The 23,171-nt window shown below is 37.6% G+C and overlaps 1 protein-coding gene across 6 annotated transcripts in view; it reads right to left on the reverse strand.

Annotated features, from left to right (window-relative positions):
* The window catches only part of LOC308224799 (rab proteins geranylgeranyltransferase component A 2-like), a gene marked incomplete at its 5' end in the record, with an annotated part of 69,635 nt that extends 48,912 nt beyond the window's left edge, over positions 1–20,723 (reverse strand). For 4 of the 6 annotated variants that reach the window (XR_013957580.1, XM_080625020.1, XM_080625023.1 and 1 more), the window contains 4 exons: positions 101–225; positions 1,368–1,440; positions 8,845–8,911; positions 20,672–20,720. Coding sequence is in view for 5 of the 6 variants with exons in the window: in XM_080625020.1 (XP_080481146.1) it covers positions 101–225; positions 1,368–1,440; positions 8,845–8,911; positions 20,672–20,720 (314 nt within the window). Of the gene's footprint in view, positions 1–100; positions 226–1,367; positions 1,441–3,241; positions 3,297–8,844; positions 8,912–20,671 lie in introns of those variants that run through there. The other 2 variants (XM_080625024.1, XM_080625021.1) reach the window with 2 other exon arrangements.
* Positions 20,724–23,171: the final 2,448 nt, after the last annotated feature.

Consider the following 23,171-nt stretch of genomic DNA (forward strand, 5'->3'; position numbering starts at 1 on the left):
AACATGGTAGCGTGGTGAAATGCTTGAAGCCAAAAGTACAATGTAGTTATTTAGCTCCAAGCATATAAAATTATTTGTACATTTCTGCGTTTATACTTACTCGCCAAAACAGAAATCTTCTACATGTTGAATAGTTTTATCCTTCTTGCTAAGAGAAATAACTTCTTCATTCTCAAGGATCAGTTTTCTCCAATCTTCACGTTCATCACTGATATCAGTCTTTTGCTTACAAAGAACAAATAGAAAATTACAATTTGTACTGTACCAGCTGCTCTTGAAATATAAATCTCTGTACTCCAAATAATTTGTACCATTTTATATATATATAAAATCATTTTAACTGTCTTAATGTTTTTTTCCATTGATATTTTGAGTTCTAATGGTTAGAGCTGGTTACTTTATTATAGCATGCCAACATTTGCACATTGCTAGTTTTAGTAATCTGAGAATGCAGTGCTAAATGAAATACAAGTTTCAGTACAGCTGAATGTAATTTTGAATACAATCTACTAAAAACCTGTTTTACCACAGCCGGGTTCATTCCAAACTTTGTGACAAAACTCTTTGAATGGAGACCACATGAGAAAATATACTGTGATTTGGGTATTATATTAATCTGCCCACACAGGAATCTCTACATCATATAACAGAACCCTGAGAATATTCAATTCTGACATTGAGCAACTCCACTGATTATTTCAGAAGGTAGCAGCACTACTGAACTGAAGAAGTTCCATCTTCTACAGACCAACAAGCTCGTAACACTTCAGCAAATAATACGAACATCCATTTGCTAATATAGTTCAAGTGCTCAATCCCTTAAATAAATACCCTCTTCAGAAGATTTCTAGTGTACTGTCATGAATCAGATAAACTTTGGTCATTGAAAAATACACTATCAACATTCATCTTTATGTCCTGATTACAGGACATTTCAGTGGAAGGATCCGGTAACTACCCTTCTCCCAGTTGAGAAGAATCAGCTGAAAGCACAGAAGACAAGACAAAAGGGACTGAAATATCAGAGTGGAAAATAATCAAACAGGAGAATACCAGAAGGTTCTGGGAAAGGAATAAAAACAATAGTGTAACTGGTTCTACATAAATTCAAGAACCTAAAAAGTAAGACTGAACACTAGAATGTTTGGCCTCACATAGCAAGATTAATAAATCAGGCATATCAAGAGTCCTAGAATGCCAGGCCAGGTGGTTAAGTCTTAACTAGTAAAGTTGGAAACAAGAAACCTCTTTGATCTGTCAAATTACCAAAGAGAAAAAGCACTGTGGTAATTTGTCTTGTAATAAATTACGCAAACAAACTTTAACCTTAAGGAATGTTAAAAGAAGTAATTTGAGAATTTTTTTACCTGATTTTCTTTAATCCAGGACAATAATCCTGAAAAACTAAAGCTGGCCCAGTTTCCACCATAGTAATTTTTCCTGTAAATAAAAAAAACCAACAAACCAACAGTGAGACTGGATGGACAGATAAAACATAGCCTTTTCAGGTTTCAAGAAAAAACAACCAAGTTTGAGATGTTCGAAATGTTTTCCATGACAGATATTAGAGATGCAGAATACAAAAAATAGTATAATGTTTTAGAACTCTCAATGAGATGCAAAATTTTCATTTTCACTCATTTGTATGCATCTCTGACCAAACAGACTACGGTCTAAAATCAAAGTATTTGGAGGGTAAAATGAATAATGCTAAAAAAGCACATGGGATGCAATAAGTAAGAGGAAAATACAGATGATACTGCTTCTTGGCCAAGACTGACTGTACACCTCTAACTCCAATACGTACATCACTATAGATGCCTTTACTTAGTGCGCAGCCCAGCCAACAAGCCTGCAAGTTTCAACGGAGTTCTCAGAAAACCCACTTCAGGTTCTTGGCATCAGGTTGCGGCAGGACCTCACAGCTTTGTCACGTGAGCACAGTTATGCTGATTCTGACTGACGCCGATGTAGCAGTTAACGTAATTGCATTACATGCCACTTTTGAACTAACAGTGCTTCATGAGGGTGATATGCAGAGGAGGGTTAAGTGAACTGAAACTGGGTCCAGACAGTAGAAACCACATCTCTCAGCCATTATGTCAACGGAAAGCTCACTCTATTATTTATCTGTTGCTTACAGAACAGATTATGCTTATTATAGACTGTTACAATGCTCTTGCAAAATTCTGACTGAACTGCATATACTGTAGGTGGAGCCAAAGGAACTGATTTGTACGAATGATCATACCTCCCCCAGTTTGTATTTACCACTTTATTGCTTGAAAAATATTAGTTTCCTTCTTTTAAATCACAGAAAAACAAATGTTCTTCCGTTAACCAAAAACTGTTCTCCCTTTAAAAAAATTTTCTATCCGTATTTCTCTTAACATCAGTTGGATTAGCTTCTTTCATCATGCATATCACAGCTTCAATATTTAACAGCTCTGATAGGAAAAAATGTTAGAGCAATTAAAAAAAAATTAAAAAAAAATCACCAGTTCTCACAAAATAAATAAATAAAAAAAAATCACTTGAGCCCTGTTTTCTGGCACTGCATGTTGGCACCTCAGAAGCGTGAAAGATAATGAAAATACTCTCTTGGATGGATATCTAATGTTAGTGCGTACACTAAAATACCCCAAACCCGCCAACATTTAGGGAGGAAGATGGGTTTTGTACTTTACAGGTTAATGCAGAGACTTAAATAACTTCAAATCTTATCATAGCCTGCTCCTCTTTTAAACTGTAGAGGTGAGTGTGATAACAGTGAAAAATTAAATTCAGGTTAGATTCTACCATTTGAGATGGGGTGGTTTTGACAAGGGTTATCTGCACTGACAAAAGACTTCATCAAGAGTGTCAGCCCCTTTGCAGAACCAAAGGGTGATGCTCCATGCCATGTTGCTTACTTAGCATATGAAGGACAGATGTCTGCTAAACAATCCCTAATCACTCTTGACTAGAAACTGACCTCAAAAAGTCTTTCAGCTACTGCAAGGAAATAGTGAAGAACATAAATAGGACATCTGCAAAGACAACAAAATCCAGTGTTCGCTTAATAAGGGCAGCTTCTACAACAGGATGAGCTGTTTAAGGACACCAACCGGGAAGACTGGTTCTATACTTCATGAGAATGCTCACAGTCTGCCCTGCAACTTGGTCACTTAAAGCAGAAGAGCTCTATCTGCAGATCCATTACCAATCAGAAACTCCAATCACGTTCAGAGTTCATACTTACCTCACTATTACGAATGACATGGGTGAGGCTTTGTAAGAACTGCACTTTGGTATCACACAGAACACAAAGCAATGAGGATGAAACATACTCAACAACTGATTGCCAAATTTCAATCTGTAAAACAGTAACTGATAGTTGCACACAATGATAAGCTTTGTTTTAGCTGTCACTGATGCAGGCTAATTTCTGCTGCTTCTTAAGATATGACTGACTAAAAAGTTCAACATCCATATATTATCTGCCACTTCTGGGATTTCCAAAAAACACAAGCCATGAAGATTTATTTTTAAGGGAATCTGCTGCTTTAGTTGCAAGTTTCCTTGAATATGGAATACAATCTGGCTGTCAGAGAAATCAAGGCCATTGATCACAGAAATTGCAGAAAACACCTGCCTAAAATTAGGACTGGGTTTCTTGAATCTATACCAGTATAAATTCATGCATATTTAGAGTACTCCAAATTAAAACTTTCAGTAAGAGAAATGAATGTCATGTTCACAGAGTTACAAAAGTTGATTCGTGAGCTGTCAGACACGTCTGATGTAAACATTCCTCTGTTCATCAGGTGGATTTTCCTTTGAAAGTGCTTTTCTTTTTAACCACCATTGATGCGAATCAATCTTTTCAACAAAGCGCTGCTCCATCCATTTTAAGACAGTATGGCCTTTCTTAAATGGAAAATGAATCACAGCTGTCCTTCCTCTCTGGCATCTGAGCACCTCTCCCAAGCTCTGCCATACCACCTCAAATATGAATTTTCTCTTGAAGCATGAAATTCCAGATTTTCTTCCCCCTGGAATTTTAATGAGTTTACCCTGCATTACATGATGAATCAAGATTGCTTAATTTTCTCATCTGAAAACACTGCAGAAGGAAGGTAGAGCAGACTTAATTACTGACATAATGAGCAAAGTTTTTTGGTAAATATCTTGAAGAGGAATTCTGAAAAGGGCTGACTAATGATTTTACAATTAGGAGCCCTTTGTAACCAAGTATTTTTGTTGTAATTGCCCTGAAGATGAACCGAGGAATTCCTTAAAGTACTGGTCAAGATCAAAGCCTAATTAAAGCTACAATATTGTCCCCAAATTTTCAAGGGCTAAGCTCCTCTTGTCTCTTGTTATATTAGCAAACTACAAAGATGGATATTTTCTCCCTTTTCTAGGGCTGTAATTCAATTATTCTGTAAGTAAAGACATGAAACATTTTGAAGGTGTAGCAGCAAAGGTAGAAATTAATTTTTCTACCAAGTTAGAACACAGATGTTTTCTTTTTCTCTCATACCTTATTTCCTAGATTACATTTGCTCAAAACTTCTCCTGTATTACCTGGATTTTCACATTAATTAAAATACTGCTGCTTTTACTTCACACTTACCACTCTGTAGTTCAAAGCAGCAGAACTGCTGAAGTAATTTCTGAAAAGTTCAGGAAATGTAGCTCAAGTATGGTTTTACCTCAGTTGATTTCTCTCTTCTCCCGCATAAGTTTGTGATTTTTAACTTAGTTACTAACACCATTTTTCTTCAAATACCTTGAAAGAATTAGCAAATCCCAGTCCAGAACACAGAAACTGCAAACTGTTTCCATATTCTTGGAATCCAAACCAAGGGAGTATCTAACATGTCCTTCTGAAGACAGATTGCAAATTAAGAAATAAAACACTTCTGAAAGCATGAGATACACAAGTAAAATGTAAGTAAGAGGAAAAGGGTTTCACAGTCTATGCTTGTTAAGATCGCCCTTCTCAGTGCCATGTTGTAACAGCCATGGTGTAGCAGTCAAAGCTGGTGATGTCTGAAGAAAAGCTGCTGATGCCTCACGACTGCTCCCATGAGCTGCCTGTATGTGTCTGCCCTGCATTTGATCTTTCAGAAAGAAGTCTCAAACCATCAGAGTAGCTGTCTTTTGCAAAGGAAGTTACTGCCACATCGATTTTAAGGATCTGAACACAAGATGACTTATGTTTCAAACCCATAGTTCCATGTGCTACCTATTAAGCATACAGTCAAATGTATTAAAAACTGCCATTCTGGCACAGTAATTGTGTTCAGGAGCACGAGAAGTGGACTACACTCCCCTGCCTTCCAAGAGGAAGGGTTTAACCCAAACAGCTTTTGAGATCCTTCAGCTCAATATAAGGGCGATGGTGGCAGTCACTCATGTTACATTCTATCCTGGGATACTAACATGACCAAAGCAAATTAACATGGACTGGTTGAGACCATGTTCTACTCTCCAACACCTTTCCTATGAGAACATACCCTAAAACAAAACACAAATAAAACCAACTTCTCTCAAAAAAGGTCAAAAGATACCAGAATTAAGATTTTTTGCCTAGGTTTCCTTACTGGAAGTTAAGGAATTCTTTTATTTATTTGGCAAGAAATTTACTTGCTTTGAGGAGCAACCTTTTTGCTCACTGGTTGCTGTACTTCCACAGCTACCTCATTTTACAGAAGTTAAAGATTAAAAAGAAGGCTGTATGAAGACACAGGTTGTATTACATTCAATATTTTACAAGTTCTGACAAAAGTGAGAGATTGTCTAGCAAGAAGTGGAACTATAAAGGCAAGTACCTTGGAGGGGGAACGTACAAGGAGAGTGCCCATCATGCTTCTGGATGCTCGGATAAAACAGAATTGTGGACACAAGGAACATTCAAGTACTCTATAGGCCAAGCAAGGTCAAAAATTAAGAAAGCTAACCAGTGTCAAAAAGCAAGACATGAGAAGTAGGCAGAGCAAACTGGGCACAGAAGAGAAGTTAAAATCCTGCATCTTGACACTCCTTTGCCTTTGAATTAAACTTTACACTTAAAGGTTATTAAGGCAATGAGGATGGATGTAAACAGTAAAACTGTAGTCTAAAAATGCTACCAGATACTGAAAATAAAAATGTAGCTAAACGTATCTCGCCTCAAATTGCCCTATCCTCAGTAACCAAACTAGTACATAACTATAAAGATATGTAATTATAAGAGGCAAATAAGCAAAGGACCAGAAGCAGAAAACATAGCAAGCCGTCAGGAGAAAGTCCTATGCATATGAACACTCGGAAGGGAAGTATATTCACTTCAAGTAATCAACTTTCACTCTTGATCTACCTTTCTTCAGTAACTTCAAGTTTAACCTAAGTGCCAATCTTCACATTTTTAAATTGCAAATTACTTTTCTAAATCACTTAAAAAATATCCTTGAAATTTCACATGTCAACAGCTCATTAATATCTACAGTAAATGTAGCTCTGAAAAGAACCACAGATTTTACGTTTATTGAGACAGATAGCTGGCACAGAGAAATAGAGCTCCTTCAATTACTATTTGGCAGAAGCTAACTTTAGTTTAAAATCAGTTTACAGGAATTTATGGCAACACTGCAGTGAAGTGACTATTTTGAATAAGATTAGCTACTGGTGATGGCAATGCTTGGACAGTGTTTATAAATCAACCTTAGAACTTAGTATTTTATAATAGGCCACTTCAAAACTATCTTCCATAATCACCTATGCAGTATATTATGATAAATGCAAACATGGCTGGAGATTAAAAGTAATAAAATGATTCACACAAGGTAACAAGCGCAAGCAAACTACAAACAAAGACTTTATTCATATACTTTTTCTATACTGTGTGCCTAACTTAACTCAGACCTTTGTATAAAACAAAAGATGAATCAAACTAGCACACCTAATACAAACAAGTATTTCTGTAACCCCTAATCTTCTTTTCTTATACTCTGAAAAAAATTTTTAACTCATGATCCTTCAAGAAGGGAAAATCATACATTGTTAAAAAGTGATATTCTGAATAGATGCTGATGAATTTTCAATTATATTGCTGTCTCGGTAAAATGAAACTCGAAAATTCATCTAGAAATGAGCAAATTAATCTGGACATACAGTAGGTAAAATTAAAATGTTTAAATTCAGATGAATGTCCGGCAAGCTTTCCAAGGCTTAACTTTTCACTTAAAATTCAAAAGGCATCAGGGTGGGGGCTTTCTGATGATTCTGGTAGGCTTTTTCGCAAGAGTACTAACTTAAACATGAAAGGCAGATGGCTTAAATGCCTTAAATTCCCTATTTATGGGGAAGAAGTTGTGCAGTATAAACATTTCTCCTTCTTTTTTTTTTTCTCAAGATTTAGATTTTAGACCACGATTCAGTGAGCACATGCACCAATTAAAACAGCAACTATAAATATGAGTGAAGAACACCTTGGTTAAAAACACTTTCCCCTGACCTTAGCATGCACTAGAGCTGGAAAATAACTTCACAGGAGAAAGGAATCTAAAGAAGAAGCCTTAATTTTCATCATAAAAACAAAAGCATGTGTGAATGTAAATGAGCATATTTAAGTGAAAACAGTAATAAACAAAATCTGTATTCCGCAGTTCTAATTGCCTCCTCCTGTGAGATTTCTGAAAGGCTCTTCATCGTAGCTAAAAACAGGCATGGATAAAAGTGTTGTGGTTTAACCTCAGCCAACAACTAAGCACCAGACAGCCACTTACTCATTAGTCCATGTAGGTTGAGATAAAGATACATTAATAGGTAAAGCAAAAGCCACGCAAACCGAACAAGGAATTCATTCACCACTTGCCATCGCAGGCAGATGTTGCCACTCCCAGGACAGCAGGGCTCCATCACACATTACCGTTACTTGGGAAGACAAATGCCATTACTCCAAATATCCATCCCTTCCTTCTCCCTCAGCTTCCCATGCTGAGCATGACATCTTGTGATCTGGGATATCCCTGGGGTCAGTCGAGGTCAGCTGCGTCCTCTCCCAACTCCTTGTGCATCCCCAGCCTCCTAAGTGGTGGGATGTGAGGAGCAGAAATGGCCTTGATCCTGTGTAAGCGCTGCTCAGCAGTAACTAAAACATCTCTGTATGATCAACAGCTTCCAGCACAGATACAAAACACAGCCCTATACCAGCTACTATGAAGGAAATTAACTCTATCCAAGCCAAAATCAGCACAAAAAGAAATCAAAGTTCCAGTGACTATTATTACAGACTTTGATAGGCAATGAACGTGAAAAACTAAAACATAAGTGTTAATTTGACAAAATCTAAGTAGTCTACCGGTAACATATGCATCAAGCTTTAAATCCAAACGTGACCTTTTTATTCATTCTATATCTGTTTATTCTAAAATAAATGGTTTAATATTCTGGCTAGCAATCTAATACAAATGAGATAATAAAACATGAAATTATAATGGTTCTGGTAACAATTCTGACAAAACCAGAATGGGTTAATTACTATCATAGAATCATAGAATAGTTAGGGTTGGAAAGGACCTGAAGAATGCTAACAGAAAACACTAAACCTATAACCGTTCCTGTCTGATTGGAAGAAGGAGCCATCAACAGCATCCTTGACCACATCATTTATGTTCCAAATTACTGAGCCAGCATGCAAAAATTGCTGTTCTACTGATGGCTATGACACCCCAAAAATAAGGCAGAGACAGAAGCTAAGATTACTTGATGCCAGATGAGCGCAAAACACAACTCCCAAAGGGCACGCTGGCATAGACACAGATAAACTTCTAGACAGTTTAATTCCTAAAAAGGAAAACTGTTGGAGTAACTTACGAATCAACATGAAGAACTCTCTGGCCACTTCTAGCACATGCCGCTGCAATAATAGATTCAGGCAAACCTGAAAGGACACATGCAACTTTTAGAACTCAGTATGCCACGATATATTAAAAAATTAAGTAGAGTTAGAACTTGATCAGAAACAGGCGATTTAAATAAAACAAAGTTTACAATATGAGTCACTGAATTTTTTTAAGACTCTCATGCCATAAAAATAATGAACACTACTTCATGTTAAATAACTGTATGGTGCATCTCACTTGCAAATAGGTCTAGCTCTGAGTTAAAGCTTGTCACCAGGATCTTCTCCAGACACCTTGTTATCATAAACAGATTGAGCACTCACCAGCACAATGATACCCAAATTGTAATGGGATGCTCTGTAACTGTATCCCTCCTGATACAGACAAGCATTATCTGAGGGCATTTTTGTTTTATTTTTGGTCACTTCAAAGTGGCTGACATAATGGGAAGACTGAGCAACAATCCATTAAAACTGTGTTTTAAAATAAAGAAATTTATGGTAAAGTGCTGCATACCCTGGTACGTTGTCCAAGGATGCATCAGAGAGTATGAAGGCATCAGCCTGTTAGGATGGCATTGAACAATTTCATTCGGCAGAGCCCTGAACAGTGCCATCTCCTCCCCATCATCTGTTGGCAAACATCTCTAGTGTGAACAGACCTCGGAACTCTATCAGGACTTGGCTTCTGAGTAATCTAATTGCTTTGCTCCAAACGAGCGCCCAGGAGCACGCTCAATACTGTATGCAGACCAAGACCTGAGCGTAAACATTAAAATTAAACTGACAGTACAGGTGTACCTTCATTTCGCATTCAAGGGTAGTGTTAGGGACACAACACATGCAAAATAGCTGTCCTTAACGTGGTACCCCTATCCATGTCTCCCACATCATGCAATTACTCTTTGTCAAATCACTATGTTTTTACTACATTCAGAAGATCAACAGTACCAACAAAAATAAACAAACAAACAAAAAAATCAACCAAAACCTCCAAACAAACACCAAAAAACAAGCAAACAAACAAAAAGCCAAACCAAAGGCCAGTGATATTCTCTACCAGCAAAACCCACTTGGAATGGCACATGATCATAATTGGAAAGTCATTAAATGAGGCTGTTCTCTAGCTTCTCCTCCCACTCACCAGGTTTTTACATGCAGTTAGATGACTTGGATTTCTGACTAGATTCAGGAAAGCAGTATAAGTCAGTCTCTAAAAAGCTGCATGGCACTAGCTTTGCTGAAATCTCTTTTAAAATTATCTACTGGCTGTTTAAGTAGGTAAATCAGTAAAAGCGATTAAAATCTAAGGGACTAGGTATTAGCAGACACTTAGGCTGCATATTCAATTAAGGGATGAGATTAAACAAAGTGAAAGGAGTGTCCCACTTGATCTGATTTACAGCACAGCACCAGAAGCAGCTGCACCAGTATAACTGAGGAGAGGCAGAACTGAGAGCAGAAAAAGCAGGCACGATAGGGCACAAACTTCTCTAGCTAGATTTGAGCCAAGCATCATCTGCATGAGAATTTCAGGCCTGCAGTTGTCTGTTTCTTCAGAAACAATACTGCTTTCACAAACAAATGAAATGTCAGCATGTTGCCATCTGATGATTCACTTAAAACACATAATGCAGTACATCAGGTTACTGGACAACTATTTACTCCTTGCAAGGTATCAGTTTTTAGTTACCTCAAGTAAGAAGCTGTTAGACGTTCAGCAGATATTAAGTACAATTTAACACTCAAAGATGGGAAAAAATAACTTCAAATGGTTGAGCTAGTCTTTATTAATCCTAGAATCTGAACTGCAGTCTAGAAAACATCCAGCTGGACTTTGATACGCAAGACCATAGCTTCAAACTCTTCAAGCCAGCAAAGGCAAAATACGATGACCAAAATTAAGAGGTTCAACCTCTTTATCCTCATCTTCAGCCATTCCTGACTTCCTCTCACATCAGGTAGATGGGAAGGTTTCAGCAGACTAGTATCATGGTGGTGTTGACAGTCCAAAAGTACGAACGTTTGTATCAATAGTCAAAGGAGGGTTAACAAAGACATGACAAAATTTCCAGGAAAATAGCTACAACTTCCCTGCAAATTTTCTGGGTTAAACACATCCTATTTTAATGGACTAAAAGAAGAAAATCTCTTTCTGAATTGATTAAACAGAAAAAGTTACAATGGTTTCGCACTACCAACCTTCCAAAGCAAGTGAAGGCTTATCATGGAGTTAATCTCTAAGAGAGTAGGAAGAGGGATGGAAAATTGCATCAGTCCTTGGGACACTTGTCTCACAGCCCAGAAAGGCCAACAGTCTTCAGAGCTGAATTTTTTTAAGAACTCAAAACACAGACCATGCTGAACAAAGAGACAAGGAGAAAGTCTGTAACTGCAGCACAAGCTTCAGGCTGTCACAAGATCCTGGATGCACACAGCCTTATTCCGTGAATGCAACAACATGTTCAGCTGTCCTCTGGAAGTGTTCATGTTTCATTGCTCTCCCATAAACTATCTGGAATAGAATCTACGACTCTATTTTGTTTGTAGCTCCTGAAAAAGGTTTTCTTTCCCTCATTTGGGCACAAAGAATATTACTTCAGAAATGGAACTGAGAAACTTTTTCTCCTTCCTTATTGATAAAAGCCACTGAGAAAGTGTTGTAAAACATCCCCAGTGCTGCCTGGCTGACCAGGACTGGAGTTATAGCTACTAGGGCATAACTGATTGCTTTAAGCTTGATCCAATTGATACTGTGTTGGAGGTCTGTTCTTCCATTAACCTTGGGTGAAATTGTTCACTGAATTAGCTTCCTTGCTCTTGAAAGCTGGTATCAATTTTCTTCACCAACTCTTTGCTTATAAGATACTGTGGCCCCCTGAGTACCTGCTGGCAATGGAATGAGAAAGTGTAGGAAGGCAAGGCCCATGCATTTTAGCTTTTGGAAGGGCTTTATAACAACCTGGTGGAGTAAGACACCATTTATTCTTACATGACAAAACCCCAGTAAACCAAAGAAATAAGACTGTGCCTTGGCTCTAGTTTCTGACTTTTCTTCTCCAACAGAAATAAAAGGACACTGAAAATAGGTAGCTTTTTCAAATGCAAGTTACTCCTACATGTGATCTGGACTACATGATGGTTACTTTATAGTAGCCCTTTCCAAGAAAGAAGGCTCTGGCAAACTATTATAATATGGTTATAGAGAGTCCCTTTTTACCCAAGAAAAAATAACTAACTTGGAAAAGCCTACTTAGAGAAATGGCAGGGATTTACTTAATGACATCATGTGAAGCTGAACTATCTTCTACAGGATGCTCACACATTTGTGCAAAACAGGTCCCTTTCAGATTATTCAGTAAGAGAAATATATTATTTTTATAAATTGCTCCTATTTGGAAGCAGTTCCCTATTCAGAACTTTGACTTTTCAAAAACTCTAAGCTGGATTATAATCAATTTTTGAAATGTGTTCAGACCCTCGCTATGGGCCAGAGCAGACTCCAAACCTCTCTCACAGTCTGGTTCAAAGATAATGATTTATTACAGAATTCCAGGGGAAAGGTTATATCCCTAGTGCTGATTCTGAAGTTTCACTTATGCTTAATGAGTAAATAATGCTGGTTATCTCTAAGAAGGATTATTCTAACACTTTCTGCCACTCATCCTTCTTGAGGAACAGTCAGCTTCTGGTTCTGCCAGCTTAAGGGATGAAGGACTAAGCACTACAACCTGTGCCACTCATAACATTTCATGGTTTTGAACTATCTGGATCCAATAACTTGGATCAAAGAATAGCAAGATCTAAATAAGAATCTACATTTCCTTTTAGACTATTTAAAAATAAGTACGTATCTAAGATTATACTACTATCAAAATCTATAATCAAATTACTGAATTATCAAGATATCTGCCCTCCAATATAATTAATAGTAACCAGTACTTTCATGCTACGCTATCATGCATGTTAATGTGAAACACAGCACACATCCCATCTTACTGTATCTGAAATGAAAAGGGCCACTCCAAAAGAATGTTTTCTCAAGTAAGATTCCAAATCCAGACAATTTCTAGATTGGCAGGCAATCATAAGTCTAAACAGGAATCCCATGCCCCAAACACAAGAAAGCAGCGACAGACACAGATTTCAGTATGCTATACATAAACATCTGGCAGCATAAGAGGGATTTACATAGAGGAATAAGGAGTCCATACAATCCTTCTATCAATTTAATATGCTGACTCTGAAGCATTTGAGGCAGAACCAGATCAGAAATAGCAGTGCATGTTATCAAGAAGTATAAACACTTTCTGAGCTTCCTGGCCCTTTCATATTCCCCCTTGAGAATGCTTACACATGAAATGTTTGGATTATGTTGTCTTGCACCTCATTTTCCTTACCAGGAAAAGCAAAGATAGAGTTTTCCTTCATGAAAGAGGACTGATCAGTAGAAATCTTATCATCATTCCTTAAAGCCATTGCCTTCTTTCTCCACTGACTAACCTCCATTTATCAGATGCAGTATTAAGTCAATTAGCTTCTCTGGGCTTTACAAAGAAACATTGATTCAAAATTTCAATGAAGTAGGACATCACATTTGCAGACAGATAGAAAAATATGTATAAAATTAGAGATTTTACTCAGTAGTGATATCTTGGTCACTAACATAGGTAGAATTTCATAGGTACTTCTTGGCACCTACCCAGAAAAGCTGTGCATTCCCACAAATACATGACACTGCCACACTGAAATACAAGTGCAAAGTCAAAGTGAACCAACTTCTAGGTCTTCCTAATGTTGGTCCAAGAAGAGTACTGACTTGTACATATTTGTAAGTACATACTTGACCTTCTCTGGACTTCTTGCAACCTATTGGGAAGATACTGAAAAAATTTAGTAAGGAAATGAAATTGTAACAAGCTGGCGCTGCTTAGAGGAGCAAACATGCAGACATGGCTAACTCCAGCACATATAAAAGTTCATAGGACTAACGTCAGTTTATGTGTAACTTACAGACACCTGCTGCAAGAGATTCTGGGACTGCATCAGAATCAGTTGCAGCACCAGAATGAAGTAACCCAGCAAACAGACAGAATGAACATCAGGTTCATGACAATCTCATGATGAAGAATACAGTCCCACTTTTGGTAGCACTAGCTTTCACTGCCAGCTGCCTAAGCACTCTCTCTATTGGAGCCTTCCTGGATATACAAGAAGCAGATTAATCTCAATAAATCTCACAGAGGTGGCTGCTGCAAGCTGACCTTGAAGTCTACATGCGGTTGTTTCAAGCAGTCTTGGATCAAGACAATCTCCACTGCATGAATTTTTGGACCTTCCCTATGAAGCTAAATCAGCCATACTGCCATTTTCAAGAATAATGTCTCTTAGATGTAAACAAGCACAACATAGAGGAAATATCTACACATTATATACAGTTATCAAGATACCAATCCCACTTCTAGTTTCAACACAGCAAAATTAAAATTAGACAAAACTGCTAAGCTAGGAAACTTCTTCAGCTTTAAAAGCCAACTGATTTTAAAGGCTTTACAAAATAATGGAAGTTATTTCACCTCTGCATAATCAAAAATAAATTTCAAGCTTGCACATTGTGTCTCTTCTGATTAGCAACTATGCATAACGCTACAGTGACACCCTGCCTCTTCAAGTGACTTTAAATGGACATACTCATTGCCCCAAACAATTTATAAACTAAACAGCTTCATACATGTGGAAGCATCTTGGTTACCAAGTTGTTCACTGTAAACTATTTCCCAGTCATCAGCTGATAAGCTTTTACTGAATTACACAGGATTCATCTTGAAAAGGTTTAAATGTTTAATACGCTTCACTGTATCTACTAAATAAATCACAAGTGGCTTTTTCACGAAATAAAATGTTGAAGGGGAATATATTAAAAATGCTGGAACATAAGACAATTTCAAAACAATCTTCTGGAGTCAGAGAGCTGTCCAACTGCAATAAATTTTGTTCGTATCCAAACTTCTAAGAAGAGAAGAGCAGCTGGCTCTGGAGAAGCTCACCACACCATCTTCACAGTATGCTTTTGGTATATGTATAACTTAAAAGGCATTTTATAATTTAATTGCAAACAAAGCTGAAATACTTATTGTATATAATATTTTAAATTAAAGCCAGCTGATTAAAATCAGTTTGATTCATTTTATTATATGCTCGTATTGCAGAACAGTATCAGAAAATGGTTCTGCATTAGACTATAGTAGTCATACAGAAATGACAACCCACTAAGGCAGGTAAAAAATCATAACTGGTCAAGGAGGGAGCCACAAGTAAAAACATTCTTCTTCTATATTAGTAATTCCATACAGTTATCTGTGCACCATCAGAGGAACATGGCAATGAAACACCCCAAATCTCACAGCTGGTGCAAATATTTAGAAAATGAACACAAGCAGGCACTTACACTCCAAATAAAAATTTCATTTGTTACTAAAAATCATGTTCAAACCAAGCGGTGCTCTCTGAAGGGGAAATAAAAATAATAATAATAAAAAACCCCACCCAAACCAGTTAAGAAAATACACTTTCTGAATCTGGCTTCAAGTCATAACAGCCCAGGAAAATTAACATCAAAGATATCAGAAAAATGAACATACATGAGATTTAGACAACAGCATTTAAACATTTATATAGAAACTGTATCACTGGATGAGTCACATTGTCTTTGCCCATCAAAGTTCTGCTACATCTGAACATTTCACTCATGGAATGTCCAAGACACTGATTCAAGGTACCAGATTAAAAAACTAGCACCCAATTTAGCGGACCACTTTTTGAACTACAACTGAAAGTGGATTACTTCAGGGTGAGGAATTTTGTTTAATGTAACCAATGTATCAGCACATAAGGCAGATTAGCAAACATTTTAGGCACATTCTAAACATACCCTCTAAGAATAAAAACATTAGAAAGTATTAATTTTGTGGGGGTTTTTTAGATCAATCTTCAATGCTAAGTTCATAATTCACATCTATAATATTACATTAGTTTTTCATGGTATATTTTTAAAATTGTATTAGTGTTTCAAAGTGATTCTTCCTAACACTGTACTTACATAAGATAAACATAAAGTACTTACACCACTCCCAGCATATAGAACAATAAATAATAGATTCTCCTGACAGGACTTTGATGACCTGGCAAAGCCCGAATGCTTTCAGCCAAAATCATATTAAACCATAAATCACTCTTTATTTTATAGAATATTTCAAAATGGATTCCTGCTTTCTACCTTGAAAGTCATTTCATGTGTTATTTATAACCACTGAAAACCAGAATGGAAAGAAAATTGCATAGAACTAGACAATTTACTATGACTGCTTTTATAAAGAATAACTCCTTTTTAGAAAAAAATTAGAATTACTAGCAAACCTTTGAATACAACCACCTTTTAAAGAGCCATAGCCTTTCTTTGACAACTTCACCAACAGTTAATACAGGCTTTCTGGAGTATCAGGGATGAGTTTAAGAAGTTAAGACTGAATATAATCCAATCAATTTAAGAAACTGAAGGTAAGGATAATCCTCCATCCTAATTTACACCACTTACCAATATGCACAGTCATGCTAAAAATCTTTGCACTTATAGTGGTTGCTGATAGAAATTCAATTTTGCTGAAAGTTTTACCTACAAGTTTTCCTACTTGAAAACAGCCTAAAGACAAAAGCCCTGTCATTGACTCCTAGCTCTGGGTGTCACTCTCAAATAGATGCCTGTTTTTTGAGATAAATATTTATCATAGAACTCATAACATACCCTCTTGCTATAAATGTACTACCATTTTAATGCTTGCACTGATATAGAAGTTGAGCCCACAAAAGCTTGTCAATAATGAACTCATTTAAATGAACGTGATTAATGCCAACCTTTAATTCCTCAAGCAAGCAGTTACATCAGTCCTCCAAATCTAGATCCTACAGGCTTTATACAAATAAAAATCACTGGGTATCACTTTTCAAAGACCTTCCATTATACCAGAAATACTCTGAGGATTGATGGTATTGCATAATATCTACTTTGGCAAAGAATCACTCAATCAATCCATTCCTGTTTGGTTAGAGGGTAACTTGACCATAGTAAAATATTAAAAAAGCAGGAAAGTAGGGGTATGAAAGGCTAGGGGATGGAGGGATGGGACTGACTTCAATTCTGCAATAAAAAAAAAGGGACAGAACAAAAGAACAATGTCAGAAGAGGTTTAACTCTCCTACTGTGTTGCCATCAAAAATCTCAAGATATGCCCACCAGTTTTACATCACATGATTATCTAGCTTTTCTTTAGAATTATGAGTTTAAATTCCATGATAGTAGTGAAACTTTTTCTGCTGAACCCACCAGTACTAGTTACTTTTCTACTATACATCCATATTGTTCTAAACTTGTCCATGCAAGAAAATACTTCATGTGGGTGAAGGAAAAGTAGGTTTTTCAATAAGTGAATTTACTTTTCCCTTAGAAATATTGATGAAATAATTGAACCTAAGCATTAAATGGAGCACTAATGACTAAAATTTAGTGTGAGGTTCTATTTTCATCAAGTTTACTACAGAGAAGCAGTTAAATGAGCCTGAAATAAAAACAAATTCAAATCTAATGTTACCCCTCAATCTAATTACTAAAATTAACAGATGCACCAACTGTAACACCAGAAAAAGGCCACACATGCAGAAAAGAATGCAATACTACTATGCAGTTAAAAATATCATTAACACAAACATTCTAGTTATTACAATACGACAATTAAATATCCATAGGTACACTCAGCACTGGTTATAAATCAGAAAACAAGAGATTTGAAGACAAGGCTAAAATATTCCCCCAGGAGTAATTTCCCAGAAGAGAAGACTGGTGAAAGTTTTAATCTGAATAATCTTCCATACTGAGTAATTTAATACAAATTTAAAAAAAGCAGTCAGCAGTGTTAGTCATCATTTACATATGCTCTCAGTAAAAAGGAATACAAAAAGAAGACAAGACAAAATAATTCCTAAAATGTAGATTTCTGAAAATCTTGAAATTGCTATAGCAGTAATCTCTACAGGTGGGCAAACCCACAACCTTTAGTGCAAATTCACACCACCACCACCACCAAATATATCAGTGAAATACTCAGTGAAATACTGAGGGAAAATTTAGCTCAAAGAATCTCTTTCCTCCAACATGAAAGCTCTAATATTACAAGCTCATTCCAAAGCAGGGAAGATCATATTCAATGGTGCCTGCATGACCAACTTTTATTGGGACAGACAGTTCAGTTTGCTGGTGAACTGCCAGTTCCAGGCAAATTCTTCTAACAGTGTACTTAAATTGCCTCGGCATACACAGTCTCTTCCATCTGTCATCCCACCATCAACCACCATTCCTCCACAGTGAGCTGCCTGATACTACTTATACACGTGCCCAGCAAGCACAACATACTGTGGGTCATGAAAGGCAGCATACAAAGTCAGCTGCCACTGCTGGGGCAGCTCCCTTGGCCTGCTCTCTGTGCCTGTGATCCCCTCAGTGCCAGGGTTGCCAGAGTGAGTGGATTAGTCACAAAACTCCAGAAGAAAAGATTGGCAGCACTGGAACCATTAAAAGATGAAGTCTTACTTATCTAAGTTCTAGTCAGCTCTTCTAAAGAGGTAACACCTTCACTAGCCTCCTTAGTAGCTACAACAGCTACTTCTACTATTTTCACCTTCTAGTTTCCTTAGTAGCTAGAATAGCTAAATAGCTTTACCTTAATGTTGTTTTTATAAACTTTTGAGTTTCATTTCATTTTCCACATCACTGTTTTTCTCATGGCAGTACAGCATAAATTATTCTCAAAAAACACAGAAGTTTTACAACTTCTATTTTTTAATACTTGGCCTTTTTGACACTTCAGCTTTTCATTATTTACTGCTCTTCTCAAATGCTCACAATATTTACAAATCTGAACATGTACGAAAATGTCAGACTCATTATCAGGGTTTCCACTGCATAGAACAGAGTGGGGATCTCTTAAGATGCTCAAGAACCTTAATTCTGCACTTTTAGTAGAGTTATGATCTGCAATAGAAACAGTATAGAATCATAGAATAGCTAGGGTTGGAAAGGACCTTAAGATCATCTAGTTCAAACCCCCCTGCCATGGGCAGGGACACCTCACACTAAACCATGTCACCCAAGGCTCTGTCCAGCCTGGCCCTGAACACCATCAGGGATGAAGCATTCACAACTTCCCTGAGCAACCCATTCCAGTGCCTCACCACCCTTACAGTACAGAACTTCCTCCTTATATCCAGTCTAAACCTCCCCTGTTTAAGTTTTAACCCGTTACCCCAATCTCTCACAAACTCCAGAAGTAAATGAGAAATCCTTTGAGAAGTTATACATACACTGTAAGTGGATCACTTTTTTCTGGTAAACACTGAAAACAACAATTACATTAAGAAACTCATTCATTCTATCCCAAACTACTAGAGAGAAGTAATCTGACACCTGAAGGCCACAATTTGACAGATTAGTAAACTCCAAAAACACAGTTCCTGATTTCACATGGAAAACAGCAATGTTTACTTTGTTTACAATGTTTACAGCAGTGTCTTCACTTCTGGTGCTCCAACCAATGCCCTGAGCTTACCATGGGAGCTTTTCATAAATGCAAATGAAATCTAAGTGTAAGTCTGGGACCTATAAACAGCAATGTATTTTGAACATTTTAAGACTAAAGCTCAATGCTGAACTTAAGGGGGGGGGGATTGGGGGGGGGCTTAACAAGACCAGTTCAAACCAGGACACTGTCACTGTGTTCTACAAAACAGAAATCTATTTCCATACTTAAAGATTATGATACACAAGCAGCAAATACCTTAATTCTGAACAAATATTCTTAAATTTGTCTTGTAGTCACAGTGCTGTGGTATGTTTCAGCGACACATTCAAGATATCCATCATTATTCACCAGAACACAAAACAGGATGCACTTGTACAGGATACAGAAACTACAGGCAGTTCCTGAAAGTTCAGTTAAGTCTCTGGTATGGGCTATCATTCAATCTTATATTTGTTCATATACTGAAAAATATACTTTAATGAGGAGGACTCAAGAAACAAAAAAAGTTCTGAGTTATTCATAAGCAGGCATAGATATAGAAAAAAAGCTATTGTATTATAGAATATAATAATTAAAAGAAAAAATAGTCAACATATACCATACATTCTGCAACAACATGAAGTTTAGCTCTTCACAAGTATTTTCAGGGCAAAAAGTAAACACGACGAGAAGGAAGGTGTTTCAGGAAAAAGAGCTGCCAAGGGTGGCAGAGTCAGACAAGGTTTTATGAAACACCAAACAAGGGCCTTATCTCAGGTGGGCTAGAGCAGCAGGTGTGTCCCACCGGCTCATGGGGCCGCGGTTTATGGAGACCCCTTCCCAGCGAAAGACAGCACCACAGGAACCTCCGGGACACCGCTATTTCTGAGCAAATCTTGACACTTAATCCTCAGCAGCGGCCTGCGAGTGCCCGGGGCACTGGCGCAGCGCGGTGCTCGCAGGTACTCTCAGCAGTCACACGCAGCGTAGCCCCCTCCCGGCCCGCCCTTCCCAGACGACGCTGCCGCTGCCGCCCCCACCCTCAGCTGTCAGTTCTGCTTCCCACTTTACCGCTGCCCCTCTCGAACGCCAGCATCTTGACACCACCTGCCCTCCCAGCCCCTCCGCCGCTGCCGCCCACAGGCCTGTCCCCCGCCACAGCAACACCGGCGCAACCCGCCCCGCATCCTACCGGTCCCTATCACCACCACATCAAACTCCGAGGGCAAGTTGTCCGCCATCTTGGGAGGAGCACCGTCATGTGGCCGCCGCTGCCGGAAATTGGGGGCACAGCGGCCGAAGCTTCCGGGCGCTGGCGCGGGGCCTGCCGGGAGGTGCAGTCCGGGTACATAAACCGTGTGGGGACACAGGCGGTGGGTCTTGTTTTTGCCCGTGCGCTGAAATAAAGTGTGTTAGTTCTTCTATTTCTAGTCATTAGTCTCACGTTCTTGCTTGTTAATTAACAGACATATTATATGCTGGACTGTACGTTCTTTGCTTTCAAAAACCACTGTTTTTCTCAGCCCATCAACTAACATTAATTCCTACTTTTCTTCTGAAGCCTTAAGTCACACTTAGGTCTTGCCCTCTTCCTTCACCTTATGAAGAAATGAAGAGTGAAAACCAGAATCCACCATTCCAAAGGTGCCCCTTATGTATCACCAGCCTGAGTGCAGGATCAGCAAGAATAAAAAGCCATGTTTGAAAAAGCCAGATGCAGTGATGCAGGCAAAATAACATAGCACAGGGATACCTGTGCCAGGGAAAAGTTCTAGAAAGTTCTTGAAAGTGTTGCACTTTATTTTGAATTTAATGGCTGGTACAGCTTTAAACTAATCTCTTAATATTATTCATTGTGTATGATTATATTAAAAGTCTTAACACTTTAAATAAATAATATCAATAAAGCAGCTAGCAGCCTGTTAACACCTAATTACAAGCTCCTTGTTCCCATAGCAAAAGAATAGTGCAAGCAGGATAAAGCAACTAATGGAAACCAGAGACCACCTTACCCCTGCGGTGCTGCAAGCCTAGAGCTGAATACAGCCCAGAAGAGTCTAGCAGGAAACATCAAACAGCGCAAGAACAAAAAATACATAGACTTAAACATCAGTACTTGATTACCATGCTAAGAAATATTTAACAGAGAAAATTAGTAGTTATGGATTAAGATAGAAAAGGAGCAAGATCAAATCTTATGTGCCTTATGCTTTCAGCTGGCCCAGACAGATTTAAAAAAAAAAGTAATAAAAAATATTCTTTTCTGCAGCTTTCATAGTGCAAGTCTGTGAATGAAGCTGTCACTTCTGCTTTTTAATGTGTAACAACAGAAATTTAGCTCCAGCATTCTCAAAGTGCTGGATCACCCTGACCTGAAATGTCTGGAGTTGAGGAACAAAGCATCACTATATTGGTTCCATCAGATAAGACAAATTCTCCTTGCACATCCTTTTCTTACTGAGGGAGGGCATACTCCTGAAAATAGAATTTCATTGCGAAGACCTTTTCTTATTGGTTAGCATAACTAGGACTGCACTGGAACAGAGCTATTTCATTACCAGCGTCTCGCTGTTTCTCAAGTGCTTCAGCATTTATCCCACCACAGAATACTGCTGTTTGGTTCTACAAGTTCTGTTAGCTTCATTCACAAGATGCAATCAGTGCAATCCTATTTTATGATGACAGTCGTTACCCACTGGACCAGAAATTCTTCTTAGTACTATTTATTTGACAAAAATGATTATTCAGAATCTCCAGTTGCAAGGTTTGTCAGTCCCATAAAACACAACTCTACTTTACAGTTCTAATATCAGCAAATACAGAGATAAAATATGTAAGTATGAATATTTTTTATGAGAATTTCATGGACCTTGAGAAAATGTCTTAACATGTTTTTCTCTTTAGCTATTTAATTGCAATGTCATATTAACAGAAAGCAGCATACCCAATTCTGCATGGATGAATAAGCACATTCAATAAAGAAGATTTAACAAAGTAAATCAAACACAGGATTAAACATTTTCTGCATAACAGACCACAAAATGGGCATTCATTTTACCAATAGATCCTCTACAGTAGAAGCAAATAGAAATGCACACCATCATAATTAAACAGAACATCCTGTGGCCTGATTACAGATTTTCTCTATATTTTGTTAAACTAGGTCTCATCAATTAGAATTGTCAAAACTCATTCTGAAAAGCGCACTGACAAGACTAAATGCAATTTTTAAACCATTTGTACTAAACAGATTTGGTTTTCTGTGTTTTGTGAAATAATTCACAATATTGCAGGTCATTTACAGAGTGTTTTCAGCAATAACAGTTCAGAAAGATGCACGCAAAGATCAATTTAAAGATGCCACTTTTAGAAATACTTTTCCTGTAAGCAAATTTTCCAACTCTGACTTCATCAAAGTACTTTTGGAAATACAGTCATCTTGGCAAACCCTCATAAGCTGTGTGTTTTTCTTTTCCCAGGTAGAAACACTGAAGCTCAAAATAAAATCAGGAAGAATAAGCATTAGACTTTTGGAGTTTCTCGTTACCTCAGGATCTAGTCTCAGATTGTTTGACTGAGTATTTCTTCCTCCAAAACCAAGCAGGAAATACTTTATATTCACAAAGATGATTTTTTTTTAAGTTATGTTGTCTTTTTATCCTGCAGTGACTTCTCATGTGAAATCTCATTAT

The sequence above is a fragment of the Psittacula echo genome (genome assembly GCF_963264785.1).
Source record: "Psittacula echo genome assembly, chromosome: 8".
Taxonomy (NCBI): domain Eukaryota; kingdom Metazoa; phylum Chordata; class Aves; order Psittaciformes; family Psittacidae; genus Psittacula; species Psittacula echo.